Source organism: Notamacropus eugenii, chromosome 3 (assembly GCF_028372415.1).
Source record: "Notamacropus eugenii isolate mMacEug1 chromosome 3, mMacEug1.pri_v2, whole genome shotgun sequence".
In the NCBI taxonomy this organism is placed as follows: domain Eukaryota; kingdom Metazoa; phylum Chordata; class Mammalia; order Diprotodontia; family Macropodidae; genus Notamacropus; species Notamacropus eugenii.
Window position 1 is genome coordinate 221,884,571 of NC_092874.1, and position 15,280 is coordinate 221,899,850.

At 43.7% G+C, this 15,280-nt stretch overlaps 1 protein-coding gene across 1 annotated transcript in view; it reads right to left on the reverse strand.

The window, feature by feature from the left end:
- The window catches only part of FAIM2 (Fas apoptotic inhibitory molecule 2), a 54,937-nt gene that overhangs the window by 10,211 nt on the left and 29,446 nt on the right, over positions 1 to 15,280 (reverse strand). The window contains exons 6-11 of the mRNA XM_072654641.1: positions 13,701 to 13,751; positions 11,427 to 11,466; positions 10,557 to 10,594; positions 9,782 to 9,869; positions 9,436 to 9,531; positions 5,717 to 5,770 (exon numbers count right to left, since the gene is read on the reverse strand). Coding sequence (XP_072510742.1) covers positions 5,717 to 5,770; positions 9,436 to 9,531; positions 9,782 to 9,869; positions 10,557 to 10,594; positions 11,427 to 11,466; positions 13,701 to 13,751 — 367 coding nt within the window. The remainder of the gene's footprint in view (positions 1 to 5,716; positions 5,771 to 9,435; positions 9,532 to 9,781; positions 9,870 to 10,556; positions 10,595 to 11,426; positions 11,467 to 13,700; positions 13,752 to 15,280) is intronic.

The window sequence follows — 15,280 nt, forward strand, 5'->3', positions numbered from 1 at the left end:
TTCAACCTGTGTGGATGATTCTATGCTCATTCCACTTTCTACACGACTCGCCATCTACACTTCCAACATTTCTTCTAAATACCCAGACTGAAGCATTCTTCAGAACCTTTGGGACTTCTTCCTGATAAAATGTTGATTCAGACCTAGTATATTTCCTGACTCACACCCTCCCTGAAGCTGGGGTGTGTCCCTCACTTTCTTTCAGTTAAGCTGCCCTGACCCTCTCAAATAGAAGGTGTTAGTAGGATTAGCACTTAGGTTATTAGCATTAAGAAAGTGTGAGTGGGGTGAGGTCAGGGATGGGGAACACAACGCACTTTCACCTTCTAGGGGAAATAGCCTCTTCAAGTAAGCCACCCCACCCTTCATAAGCAATGCTCCCAATATGATCCTGCTCTCACCTATCTTTCCTGTTCTCTGAAAACTCGGCCCCTTTTGCTTTCCAAGTGAGGGAGATCTCTGGTTGTGGAAAAGGAAATAAAGAGAAAATAGGCTGCTTAGCTTGATCAAACTCAGAAACATATCATTTCCTCCAGGTTGTAGCAAGAAGGACTTGGGTTAGATCTCAGGAAGGATTTTGGGCCAAGGGACCCAGAATAGGGGGATATTCTTGGGTATCTTTTAGTTAAAGATGAGCATCTGTGCAAAAGAACATGGGCCCAAAGGACCAAGAGACTGGGAAGAAGTAAAGGTAAACTTTAAAATAATAATAAATATTATTGATTTAGGGTTGTTTGAAGGCATAGTGGATAGGCTGTTGGACCAGGAGTCAAATTTAGCTTCATCTATGTTTGAGCTGTGTGACCCTGGGCGAGTCACTTAACCTGTTTGCCTCAATTTCCTTATCTGTAAAATGGGTTGTGGTGAGGATCAAATGAGACAAAAATTGAAAAGTACTTAGCATGAAGCCTAGCACAAAGTAAGTGCATAAATGTTAGCTGTTTTTCTTGTTATTATTGATAATACCACCTTGAATTTGCATAATACTTTAATTTTCAATGTGTTTTCACATATATTATTGGTATCTCTGTCAAGAAGGTTGGACAGGTATTATTCTTCCAATTTAAGAAAAGGTCCCTTCCCCTCTAAATCCATGGTCTTATAAGGAAAATGAAATTCAGATAAATGAAGAGATTTGCCTAAAGTCATTAACAAATTCATGGAAGTGAAAAGATTTGCCCAAAGTCATTATAATGAGTCAGTGGCAGAATGGGCTAGACTAGGATCCAGGTTTTCTGATTTTCAAGACTCCCTCTCCCCACAGGCTACCCTGCCTCTCAATAAATGAAGCAATTAAAATGCATTTATTAAGTGCTTACTGTCTGTAAAACACAGTGCTAAATGCTGAGGAAATAAATCAAGGAACAATTTGTGCATTAATGCAATGGAGTCACCAAGGCCGGGTGGAAGAAGCTGAGCTTATCACATAAGTGAAAGCTGGCTTCCAGCCCCAGGACAACCATTAATTAGTTGGGTGATGTTGGGAAACTCATTGAACCTCCTGGCCTCTCAATTTCTTCACTGATAAAAGGAAAGGTTTGGACAAGAGAATAAATAATTCAAAGGTCCCTTCCAGGGACAAAGTGAGGTCAAGCATTTCATTGCCACCATCTTTGGACCTTGACCTCCAACAGTGCTGCCTTACTGGTGTCCACTCCCTGGATCTTTCCCATTGTCTGTGTCTCCTAGGACTACAAAAAAAATTAGTTTTGAAGTTTGATTGGAATCTTACTGCCCAGAAATTATTCTGTTCAATACTTGTGGCTGTTCAAAACCAGTGCTTCTTAAATTGTGGGTAGCAGCCCCATAGCACTGAAGGGGCTTAGAGTTAAAAAAAAAAGTTTAAAAAGCCTTGTTCACACCTTTTGACTCCTTTAACTTACCAACCCCTCCTTCATTCCTGGTATATCACCTCTGGCCCTCTGTATGAGTACCACAGAAATGCAGAAAGAGGGGCTCAAGGGAAGGGCCAGGGAGAGTCCATTTCTGATAGATCCACCACTTAATTTATTTCCTAGGTCTTTAGGAAAGGGTTTTTTTAAAATGTCATTTTAGACATGTAGAGACCTCTGCCTCATCCAGAAAGAACCAAAGGATTGGGCAACTCAAGTTCTCATCTTCATAGCTTTGGGCAGGGTTCCCAGAGAAGCTAAGTATCCTGCCCAAAGCCACAAAGTCTATCAAGATCATGGGCTGAGCCAAGACTAGAAACCAAATGGCCTATGGCCCATCCCTGAACTCTCCCCTCTCTTCGTCATGTCATACTCCTTCTGCAACATTGCCTCCTGGGTTCTTCAAAATACCTTAATAAAAAGTATGCTGGAAAAACAAAGAGGGATGAGGTTCATGCCAGGGCCAGGCTCCAGAGAGATTTACTCATCCATTTGCATTGACATTTTGGTTCTTGTGCCCAAGAACTCTGAAATCATTGGTCAGGAACGAGGTTGAAGCGGTAAATTAGGGGTGAAGAACAGGTTATCCCTAACCTGGGAGAGACAAGGGAGATATGGATCTTAGGGTCCCAGAGAATACAGAGTGCCTAGAAATTTCCACAGCCTCTCAATCATACCTCACCACCTGCCCATCCTGAGACCTAGTAGTCCAGTGCATAGCACTGTGGGAACTTGAGAAATGGCTGAGATTAGAAGGGGCAGAGACCAGATGCTGAAGCTGAGGGAGTGGGAAGAGGGAAGCAAAGAGAGCAGGGGTGCATTTGGCATTGGGGCCTTCAAGGAAACCTTTGCTGGTGATTCAGGATGGAATCTCTCATCAAAGGAACCAGGGACATTGAGCAAATATGAACCCAAAGAGCTCTCCTAGTCTTGACCTAGCTCTGAAATCTCTCTTACCCTCTCTGGTTCTCTACCAGCCCTACTCTGTTCTATCTTACTTGTTGTATGTCTTATCCCACTCCCACATTCATAGATGGGAAAACTGATGCTAATGAACAACCTCATCTGGTGGGGTAAGAGAAGCAAGATAGTAAGTCAGGCAGTACCTAGGAATCCAGTATACCTTTTCTGAGCCCCCACATGGAGCAACTTGGCTTAAGATCCTAGAATATTAGTGCTGGAGGACACCATTACACCCACAAGAACCCAACCCTATCCTACCCAGCAGGAAAGAATACTGAAGCTGAGTGAGTATTCAAGTGACTTGTCTAAATAATTCTACAGTCAAGTCATATCACAGCTAGCTAGGGCTGGCACTCAGGACCCCTGCCTCCAGGTCAATGTTCCTTCCAGTGACAAAGGGGAAAGGTGATCCACGGGGATGGTATTTACAATAAGAAAGCACAAATTTTATTTCCTTTGCCCTGGACACAAGTAACCTGCAGAGTTATCCTGGCCAAGTCTATTTAGAGAAAAGTTTCTTAACCTGGGGCCCACGGATTCTGTTCTCTCTCCTCCACCTCCATGGTCTATGGATCATCTGGGGAAGGGAGGTGTCTGTGAACTTGAATGGGAAAAAAATTGACATCTTTATTTCAATATGATTGACTTCCTTCATCATCCTAGGCATTTTGTCTTAAGCATTTAAAAACATAATTTTGAGAAGGGGTTTTTCCAACCAGACTGGAGGTTTGGTGACCAAAGGGTTCCATGACAAAGATTAACAGTACTTGATTAGAGGTCTAATTGCTATTATTGTTAGGTTATTACATTCTTATATATTTTAATTACTAAGTCAGTCATAGAAAAGACTGGGGACAAAAAGATGCTATGGTATCTTTATGTACTATGACTCAGAGATACATTTAATTTATCATCCTGAAGCTATTAAATCAGTTTCCCAGCTTGAGTTTGGCTCCCATGTGACAGCTGAAGCTATTAAATCAGTTTCCCAGCTTGAGTTTGGCTCCCATGTGACAGCTGTTAAAACTCCTTCCAAATTCTGGGAGTTATTCAGAATATGATGAGGTCAGTGGATAGGACTGCAAAAATAGATTTCTCCAGGAACTTCTACTCAGTCCCAGGGGAAACCAGGATTCCCTGTGAGGTACCAATGTTCTTTACAGATGGCAAGGCAAGAGACTAGGCCAGGAACACACTGTCAGACCTGGGGTGGTGGTGCTGGTGGTAATGGTAATAGTGGGGAAGCAGGAGAAACCAGGTGAGCAGGCAGCTCCCTTGGCAGACAGGCTCTATGGTTTTATCAACCAGAAGGGCCTACCTCTGAGGTTTCTGTTCCCACAGCCACCACCCTAGAAAGAACCTTCTGCATATAAGTATGGCTACAAAAGAATCCATGCCTTCAGTCACTCTTGCCGCACAAGGATTATCCTCCTTTGATAACATTTGGAGAGACTATCTTACTCAGAAGCTTACTGGGGCTCACTATTACCTCTTGGGAATCAATTAAATTCAGAGCTTTATTAATAAATTAATTAATTTTTAAATCAATTTCTTCCCTCAGATCTCATTTGGGTTTTGTGCTCCAGCTAGGTAAAATATCACTTCTTTTTGACTGAATTGTTGAATTGACCTCGCCTGAGATATCCTCCTTCTTCTTTTTTCCCTCAGCCCTATCTATTCCTTTTTTCCCCAAACCTTCTTCCAAGGAAGCACTGTGTAAAAAAATAAATGCATTAAGAGCCAAGAAAAAGTCAGTAATTTCATAAGGATACCTGTGGACTCAACATTGGCTTTGAAAACCACATACTAACATTATCTACATTTTATTGGGTTTATATTTATTTTCTTAAGTATTTCCTAATTACATTTGAAGATAGTTCAGAAGTGAGGTAGATGGTATGCACATATCTGACACCTCTGACAGAACTAGGTTTGTTCTGACTCTAACTGGTTGGGACCTTCCTCTTTAGCCTCCAGGACTAAAACTAGATTTCTTTCAGTTTCTGAAAAAAAATTCAATAAAATTAATTAAAAATGCCCCCTACAGAAGTATCACATTTCTTATACTACAAACTCACATTGGCAACATATGCTAAGTAATCTGTAAATAACAGTATACATCCAAATATGAAAAGAAATGACTGACTGGTGATGTTTTCTTCAGGAGAGGACTTCCCTTAGAACCTCCCTCAAAGGACTTAACACAATTTACACTGTATATAGTCATTTGTTTACCTATCTTTTGCCGCTCTACTTAATTTTAAGCTCTAGGAAGGTTAGAGGGAGGAGCTGGTTAGGTGGTGCCATAGTGCGTAGAGGGCCAGGCCTAAAGTCTGGAAGATTCATCCTCCTGAGTGCAAATCTGGCCTCAGACACTTAGTAGCTGTGTGACTCCTGCCTCTAAACTTCCTTCTAGGCTACACTGGAGTCCCAGAATATGTTCCCTCTAAGATGTTTCCTTCTCATCCTTCTCATAGTTTCTGAATTCTCCCCTCTTCTTGGAAGCCTTCTCAGGTTGACTGATAGTTTAGGGAATGGCTCCATTTGAATGACTTCCCTGGATCATCCCATCCCTCATTTCAATATCACATTTATTTGCCTTCCATTCTCACCTTCGCTCACCTTGATTTAGTACTTCTGCTTATACCTTTCACTTCTCTTGTATCTATCTTACAGACTACATCTGCCACTCACAGGTACGTGATGAATAATTGTGAAGGAAGGAAAAGAAGGATGATTCATCATCGCCCTGGTGAAGGTTGTGGAGAAGGAGGCTGAGTACGTATCAACCAGAAGACAAGAGAAGTTATAACTCAGGCTTCATGGGCCCCTGTGCCCTTTCGGGGCTCAGCCAGACTCACCATTGTAAATACGACTGCTCCCAGCACAGCATAGATCCCATGAAGCCAGGGTACCTGCCAGGATAGAGATACAAAAACTCAAATTGCCTTGTATTTACTTATCTGTATACACACTGAGTAAACTCCGCCATGGAAGGGATAGAATAATTTTTGGCTTCATATCCCTAGGCTCTGGCACAGTACGTTACACTTGGTAAACACTTAATGAATGTATAATCAAATGACTCTGGAGAAAGGGTGGGGAGGAGGGTTAGATGGAGGGAGCCAGGTGAACAGACAAAAGGAGGATAACAGAACCTCAAAGATGGAAGGGCCCTCATCTAGTCTGATGGCTGGGGTAGAAGTCCCTCTTCAACATCCTACACAAGTAGTTCTCTAGCCCCTGCTGGAAGTGATGGAGAACTCACTATTTCCTGAAGCAGCCCATTCCCTTTTTTGGCTAACTAAGTAGCACAGCGGAAAGAGTGCCTGGCCTAGAATCATGAAACCATGAATTCAAATCCAGCTTCACATACTTAGTAGCTGTGTGATTCTAGGCAAGTCATTTCACCTATGTTTGCCTCAGTTTCCTCAAGTGGAAAATAGAGACGATAATAGCACCTGCTTCCCAGGGTTTCTGTGAGGATCAAATGAGATAATATTTGTGAAGTACTTTGCACAGTGATGGCACATAGTAGGTGCTATATAAATGTTTGTTTCCTCCTCTTTTGTTTCTCCTCTCCCACCCAAGTATACTCCTTTGAACATCTCCATGCCCTGTTCCTGCCTATCTTTCCTGAACTCATTTTTCAGCTTCCTTCTGTGAGTCGTCTCTTCCTGTTAGGTTATAAGCTCCTTGAAGATTAGGACTGGTTTTTTCTCCCACATTTGTATCCCCAGAGTTTAGTTTAGCATCTAGCACTTAGCTGGTAAATGTTTATTAACTGACTGGCTCTAAATGTTAGGTTTTCGCCTTTATGTTGAACTAGAATCCTCCTGCCTGTAACTTCCACAAGGAGGTAGAAACAGCAAACAGTCTGTCCTTGGTTATCTAAAGTCTTTTGCCTAGGTGATTGAAATGGTTAAAATTCTTGCCTTTTCCAAAGATGAAGCCACTAGAAAAGTCATTTATCTCCTTAATTTCCCTGCTGCCCAATGTGGGTCTGGGAGAAGTAATCAAAAGAAGTGAAGGGGCTGGATTATACACATTAGGGCTCATCAGCCCCTGGAAAATAGAGAATTGGCTGCCTTGGGGATCTTCTGATGAGTCTGACTTCCTCTTCTTTCAACATGCAACTCCAGAATCAGGCTGCATTTGACAGTACTGTGCATTTGACATGCATAACTCAAACGCTCACCTTCCACACAACATACAGTTTCCATCCCATCCTTCTCCCACCTCCAACCTTTTCCATGAACCTGTCCTCCAACCTGGGATGATACTCCCTCTTTCTCTTCCAAATCTTGCTTCAGGCTTCCTCTCAGTCAGTTAACAGTAAGCATCCTCACTCTCCATTCCTGGAAGTCTTCCCAGATTAATTCTATTTGTTTTTCATCCTCAAAGTCTTTCTGCTTGATTGAAGAGCTTACATTATTTCCCTGTGTCTGTTTCCTCTGAGGTTACTTACCATTGTCTTCATCAGACTTGGGAGTTCCCAGATGGCAAGCACTGCACATCCTCTCCCTCTGGCATTCTCTCTCTCTCCATTGTAAAGACAGTGGAGAGAAGAGTGGGAAAGGGAGAATGGACTAGATGAGGGGCTTGGAGAATAGGAGGGAGGGGATGATCTCTGAAGGTCCTAAATGTAAGAGATTAAGACTGCCTGGGTAGTCACTCTTCAGATGATAGTGACAGTTATTTCTTATTTCTTATATAGTTAGACCCCTCCTTTGCCCTTATCACATTCCACATTGTATCTAACTTATTAGTATACAGGTTTTCTCCCCTTTTCATTTTTGTATCATCAGTGCCTAGCATACCACGTTGAACAAAACAGAAACTTGATCAAGTTTCCACGTTTTAAATAGAATGAAGAAGTAGAATCTAATAAGTCAGAGGATTATAGATTTACAACTAGAAGGAGCCTTATAGATCATCGGATCTACCCTTCATTTTATGGCTGAAGAAACTGAGATTGTGATTTGCCCACTGGTACATGTACAGGAAGTAGCAGAGATGGGATTGAAGTTCAGGTTTTCTGATTCTAAATCAAGGGCCCTTTGCTTCCTCCTAATAATCTTCCCTACCAGGAATCTCAGGGTAGGGAATATTCTATTCAACTACATTCCTTTCATCTCTTTCCTACTACTATCCTGAGCTCCCCACCACTTAACACTTCCTAAGGTGGTAATATCCAGCCCCTTACTAGAACCTAGCTTGCCCTCAATGTCACATCTGCCCCACCCTCCTCAAGGCTCCAGCTGTACAGATTCTTGGAAACACAAAAGACCTGCTTGATCAACTAAAGGTCAACAATAGACTCCTTGATACTATGGGGGCCCCTTCCTGTCACTCCTTCCCTGCTGCCCTCAGGGGTCCCGGTCTAGCTCCAGCCACTCCCTTGATCAACAGGATCCATGGAACTGCCAAGAAAACAGCGGGGGCTCTGAACTGATTGAAGCCAACTCTGTGGCAAAATGGGACAAGGTTAGTGTTTTAAGTCGACCCCCCCCCCCCCACCTTGATCTTTCCTGCTGACGCCTTCCCTTCTCCCCTAATCTTTCTGGTGGTAGTGGGAGCACATCCATGTTTGGATATCTTGGTGAGAGGCTGGGGGAGAAGAATGCTGTGACTGCTGCCAATAGGGCCTCTCCCCACAGTTCCTGGTGCCAAAGCTGAAGAGTGGCCAAGTGTGTGATGGGAGAGGGGAAAGCAAAGGAGGTAGAGACACCTATGTGGAGCTTTCCAGCCCGTTATCCTGGGGACTATGGTATTCAAACCCCAAGTTATACCTCACTTTCCTAAGCCTACTCTTTCCTCTCCCTGCTCAACAACAGCAGCCATGGAGGGTCACTACATCTCTTCCCTTGCTCTGACTCCACTCTCTTCAGTGGCAGTTTTACCTTAAAAAGCTGAGAATTTCATAGTCCCAGAAGGTGGATTCCCACCCTGCCCCCTCAAACTCAAACAAACAACCCTTTTGTACTAGTTCTCTCACAGATATTCCAACCTTTCCTTAATGTCTGTTTGACATCCAGCTGACCCCGGAACCTCCCATGTAGGGTATCTCTATTCAGTGCCAGTCTGGCCTTCCAGATGACCACCTTGCCACCTCCCCCCCCCCCCAATCTACCCTCACTGTGGTTTCAATTTTTCTTCTTCCCTCAACTCTCCATGCATGAGAAACGTGAAACCGGATGTCAGCTGAGGAGTCAGGCAGGTGCCCGTACCTGCCAAAGAAAAGCCACCTTGTTTGCCCATGGTCTTTAGCTTCCAGTCCTGCCAGTACACTTGGTATTCACTGCCAAGCCCAGGGTAGGGCTGCTGGGTGATGACACAACTACCTCTTAACTAGTCTAACTGTCGCTGCCAGGTCCAGTCTGCCCTCCCCCCACCAACTCCTTGTTCCCAATTCCTGCCCAAAGTTCAATGTCCCTGCCCAGAGGCCAGGGGAAGAGCAGGGACCTGCCTGGCTTATTGTTGGCCTCAAGTTCCTGGGACAGACGGGGATGGAGAGGGGTGGACAAGGGCTGGACAGGGATGTGAGCATGGGAGTTTGTGGAGGGAGAAGGTGACTCACGTATTGGAAGGGAAGGATGATGGCCAGAAGGATCCCGCTGAAAAACATAACCATGAGGAGTACAAAGAGGATGCCTTGGCAGGATGTGAAGTCAAACTGTGGGGGAGAGAAGCCAGGAGAAGGGCATCACTTTGGATGTCCTCTCACTTCCAGTCAACAGCCTTCATCTACTTTCCAAACCTTGCTCGATTTTGCCCTTTCTTCTCCTCAGTCCTCCACCCATCCTCCAGATGTGGACTCCAGATCACCCCTTCCCCCTGGTCTCCTGTTTTCAGATAGCCCCAACCCTGCTGATTCCCACCCAGCCTGTGGTCTCCCCTCACCCACTTGGGGTCCTTTGACTAACCTTGGTCTGGAAGCTGAACAGAGTCACGGAGAGGCAGACCAGGGCAGTGATGCCCAGACACAGAAGCACGGACTTGGTATTGTAGTAACTGTGGAGCAAGAATCTTTGTCACCTGGGCAGGCAGGACCTGGGGCCCAGGGTTAGATCATCTGGTTTGGGATCTCATCAAATGGAGATTACCTGCATCCCACTGACCTCTACCTTTCTCCTTGGTTAGAATCAAAGAACTCCTTTTCTCCTGAATGGAGTCTGGAAGTCTTTTTTTAGCTGGACTTCCCCACTTCCTCCCTCAGTAGAGAGGACAAGATGATCAAGGAGATGTTTTTAGGGCTCAGTTTCCCCAGGGAAGTTCCCAGGAAGTTCAGCTGAGGGCAAATCACCCCCTGTGTCTAACCATCAGACATCTATGTTTTTGAACATGGCTAAAAATTGGTGTAAGTGACCTTCAAGGGGAATTCTTGTAAGGAGTCACAAAGGGGCAAGGTATAGCCAAAGAGAGGGTGTACACTGGTGTCTGTGTGTGCGTGTGTGTATGTATGTGAAATTTTGCCTTGGCAATATTAGGAAGTTTAGGGACTGATTGAACATGTATATAAGCTACTTGATGGGGAGATATGGAACTGATTAGGTTTGGCTCTGGCAGCCCTCTCCCCTTTTAGAAAGGATCAATGCAGGTAGCTGTAAACTGAGAAGTCAGTCTAGAAAAGGTAGGCCAGGTTCCTCTGTTTCCCAGAATTACAGTTCTAGCATCCCCCACCTCTTCCCTTTTCATTACCTGGACAACATCCCAGTGAGGTAGGCCATAGACAGGGTCTGAAATGAGAAATAAATTAGAAGGGAGAGCCCTAGGAGATCAGATTTTGGGGACACAAGCTCATTTTATTTGAGTCTTGTTCCTCACTCTTTCCTCCCACTCCCTAATCCCATTCCCTAGCCTCCAGGAGGGATGATGTCATTAATCTCTGACCTAGGCTAGATCCTAATCCTAGTAGCTTCACTCAATGTTCTGGGAATTGAATTATCCAGTTAAAAGGTCCTTGGTGATCTCTGCCAGAGGTCAGGTGTGGAAGACAGAGACATCAATCCTATATGAAAACTATCCCAGGAGACAGGTCCAAAACTACCGTAACTTTCAGGAACTGGTATCATTTGTCCAGGTGTTTTCTCCTTATAATCATCTTGTCTCTACTTCCCAGCCCATCTCTAACTTAAATTTGTGCCCCTCATCCCCACCCCAAGACCTTATCCAGTTCTTCCCCATACCTACTTTAAGCCCAAGGTCCCTCTTAGATTATTTTTTATAAACCACTGGATAAGGAATTGAAAAGGAGGCACAAGGAACTGTGTGTGTATGTATATGCATGTGTATGTGGGACAGGGGATGGTAGAAACTGTGACTTTTTTAAAAAGGAGAATCAAGATAGCAATACCTCTGTCCCAAAAGATGTCATAAAGGACACCCCCAATCTAAAGACCTCTTGAAGTCTCAACCCATTCCCCTGAGTGGGAATGTTCTGGTCTTGATGGTATCCTGCCTCTAAATTTTAGAATCTCAAACCTCACAGAGGTGGGAGAACCATGCCCATATCTGAGAGCTGCTCAGTCCTTGTCCCAGCCCACCCTTAGCCCCTGCTTCCTCACTTACAAAGATGCTCAGGAGAATCAGGTTCCAGGGGAAGTATCTCCTGTAATCCAAATTACAGAGATCAGAGTTAGGCCCACGAATTCCCTGGAGCCCTCTTCACTTTCTATAATCTCACTCACATCTCAATTCTTTGCAACCTGGCTCCTAACTCATCGCTCAACTGGTCACTTTTAGAAATCTTTCAAAAATGCCATCCTGAGGTTGGTAATACCAACAAACATGAACATTTCTATATGTAAAGAAAAAAATAAAAACTACATATGAAACAGCAAATCTCTATTTTGGACAGCTTGGTTTTTAAAGAGTTTACAATAAATTGGACTCCTGAGATGCAAGGCTTTCCTGCTTGTTCACCTCCCTCTGAACTTCCTTCTGTGATCTTTTACACATTTAAAAAATGTTTCAGTGATCCCTTTTTTCTCTTTTTCTGGTATCAGTAATTGTTGACTGACCCTTTTGTTCCCCCAATTTTAAAATAAAAACCCTCTCTTGTAATGAATAAACAAAGTCAAGCAAAACAAATCCCCATGTTAGTGGTACTTGCAAATATGTGTCAGACTCTATACCTCTAATCCACCATCTCTTAGTGAGGACGTGAATGACGTACTTCATCATTGGTTCGCTGGAGCTAGTTAGTCACTGTATTGATCAAAGTCCAACAATCTCTCAATTGCCGTATCTTTTCTCAGTTCTCATTCTTGTAGACCTTTCTGTAGCCTTTGAGTATTGAATGACCCCTTCTCCCCTTCTAAACACTCCTTTTTTATGACACTGTACTCACTTGATTTTCTTCTTATCTGACTACTCCTTCTCAGTCATTTTTGCTGGAGCAATATCCACATCACATTTGCTAATTGTGTATACACCAATGCTGTATCCTGGTCTTCTCTTTCATATCTATGCATTCTTATCTAGTAATCTCATCAGTTCCTATGAATTCAATTATCATCTATCCCTTTGCAGATGATTCTCCTCCCTCTCTGTCTGTCTCTCTGTCTGTCTGTCTGTCTCTCTCTATCTCTATCTCTCCCTGGTCTTTACTTTACTCTTCAGTCTCACATCACCAACTGCCTGTTAGATATTTCCAATCAGATGTTCTGTAGACATCTCATATTCAACATGGCAAAAACTGAACCTAGTCTCTTTCCCTTCAAACCCACTTCTCTTCCTGCCTTGCCTATTTCTGTCAAGGGCACCATCATTCTTCCAGGCTCCCAGGTTTACAACTTTGGTTTCTTATTATCCTTGGCTTTTCCCTCTCCTTCTCCCTCATCCCACATATTTATTCACTCACCAAATCTTTTCATTTTTATCTTGCTAACACTTGGTACTTTCCCCCTCCTTTCCACTCACATAACCACTGTCCCTAGTTCAGGTCCTTATCACTCTCCCATGTATAACTGCGAGAGCCTTCTAATTTGTCTCCTGTCATAAGTCTCTCCTTTCTCCAACCCATCCTCCACACAGTCAACTACCAAAGTGATCTCCTTACATATAACACATATGTCACTCCCTTATTTGGTAAACTCTAGTTGCCCACCTATTGTCTCTAGGATCAATTATAAACTCCTTGGGCATTTAAATCCCTTTCCAACCTTGTCACAACCTACCTTTCCAACCATATTACATATTACTGCCCTTCACTCACTCTGTGATCCAACCAAACTGGCTTTCTTATTCTCACACATGAAACTCCATCTCCCATCTCTATGTCTGTCTCCCATGCCTAGAGTTAACTCCCTTCTCACCTCTGCCTCTTATAATCCATTATTTCCTTTAAAACTCAAGTGCCACCTTATAAAGAAAATTTTCCTGACCTCTTAGCTGCTAGCGCTTCCCCCACTGCCCTTTGTATATACCACATATATGTATAATACATAAATTTACATACAATGTATATGTGTATATGTATATGATATCTTCCCCTATAGAAGGCAGACTCTGAGGGCATAGACTGTTTTGTTTTTGTCATGGTATCCCCAGTAGTGTGGTTTATAAAATGAGTATTGACTGAGTAATTATACCAGAGGGCTAGATCCCTGATGCCTCCTCAACTATCATACTATTTCCTGAAGTCTCTGAGCTGCCTCCCCCAACCCCCCCACCCCCATTTCTCAAGTCTATATAAAGGAAAGACAAAAGAACATCTTGATGGAGATACAGAACAACTGGATCTTCAAAGGACTGTATAGTATATGGGTCCCTAGGGTTCCAAATTCCAATTTCTTGCTCCACATTCCATTTTTCCTCTCGATCTGGCTTAAATAACCTTACCTTGGTCCAGAACAACAGGCCAGGACTAGATAAGTCATGAAGAACACAGCACTGAGGGAAGGAAAAGATACAAAGCATTATTAGCCATCTGGTGCCCAGAGCTAGGAGAGTGAGGAACTGTCTCCCTTCCCTCCCCACCCCACATGTTTCCAAAGAGGGACAACTTTGAAGGAATTAAGAGAACTATGTGAGGTAAGAAAGCCCCGGAACTGATTCTTGACTGTACAGAGAGCTTAATATTGTAGCATTTAAAAGTAGGATGGATCTTAGAGATTATCTAGTTCACTATCTACCCCTTAATATTAGTTATTAGGTAACTGGCACTCAGAGAGGAAGTACAGAATCTTATAAGCAGTAAGCAGCAGACCCAGAGCTCTTTCCACTGTACCATGGTACCATCCATGACTCCCATGTAATTCAATTCAATAAGCATTTATTAAGCACCTACTAGGGCCAGGCACTCACCTAGGTGAGGAAGCAGTCCCTGCCATCAGGGGGCTTATATTCTACTAGGTGAGGGAGGGTGGTAGAAGGGGAAAGTGGTATAAGTAAGGTAAGTAAAAGTAAGTAGAGTAAGGTAAGTAAATACAAGATGGTGTGTGTACATCCTTCGTTGCCAAAGAGGACCATGCCATCAGAGAAATGATGACATGACTTGCACTTGACTTTGTTTTGAGTGAGGGAGGGCTCTGCAGGTCACCAGCCTCACTTCTCCTCCAGAGCCATCTGAATCCAGTGACCAGATATTCATCAGAATGACTGGAGATGACCTAGGGTGAGGCAATTGGGGTTAAGTGACTTGCCTAAGGTCACACAGCTAGTGAGTGTCAAGTGTCTGAAGTGAGATTTGAACTCAGGTCCTCCTGACTCCTGCACTAGTGCTCTCTCCACTGCACCACCTAGCTGCCCTAAATACAAGATAGTTTAAGGATGGAGAAAGTGCCAACAAAGGGGCGGGAGTGCAGTACCCTTTGAGAAGGCTTTCCCAAGAAGGTGGCACCTGAGCTGAGCCCTGAATAAGGGTCCAGGGCAGCAGAGTTGAGGAGGAAGTGTCTTCCAAGGATAGAGGTGACAGCATCTTCTTCCAAGGCATTAAGACAGGAGATGGAATACTGATCTTGGGGAACAGTTAGGAGACTAGTTTGACTTGAGGATAGGGTGAATGAAGGGGATTCATGTGAAATAAGTCTAAGAGAGTAGGCTGAGATTGTAGAAGATCTTACATGCCAAACTGAGGAGTCTGTATTTTATCTGAGGGGATTCTAGGGAGCTACAGGAGAATTTTCACTTCAAGAGTGATATTCTCATTCCTGTGCTTTGACTGTTTTGGCAGCTCTATGGAGAAGGGAAAGGTTGGAAGCAGGGGCACTAATTAGGAAATTACTACAGCAATCCAAGGGACAAGAAGAGCCTGAATCAGGGTGGTGAAAGATGCTATGGAGGTAGGACCCACAAAATTTGGCAACCGGCTGGATAGGGTAGAGAAAGGATATTGAAGAGTCAAGTAGGGCACTCCAAAGTTGTAGAACTGGAAAGTGGAAGAGAATAATTATGTATTAAGTACCTACTATGTATGTACC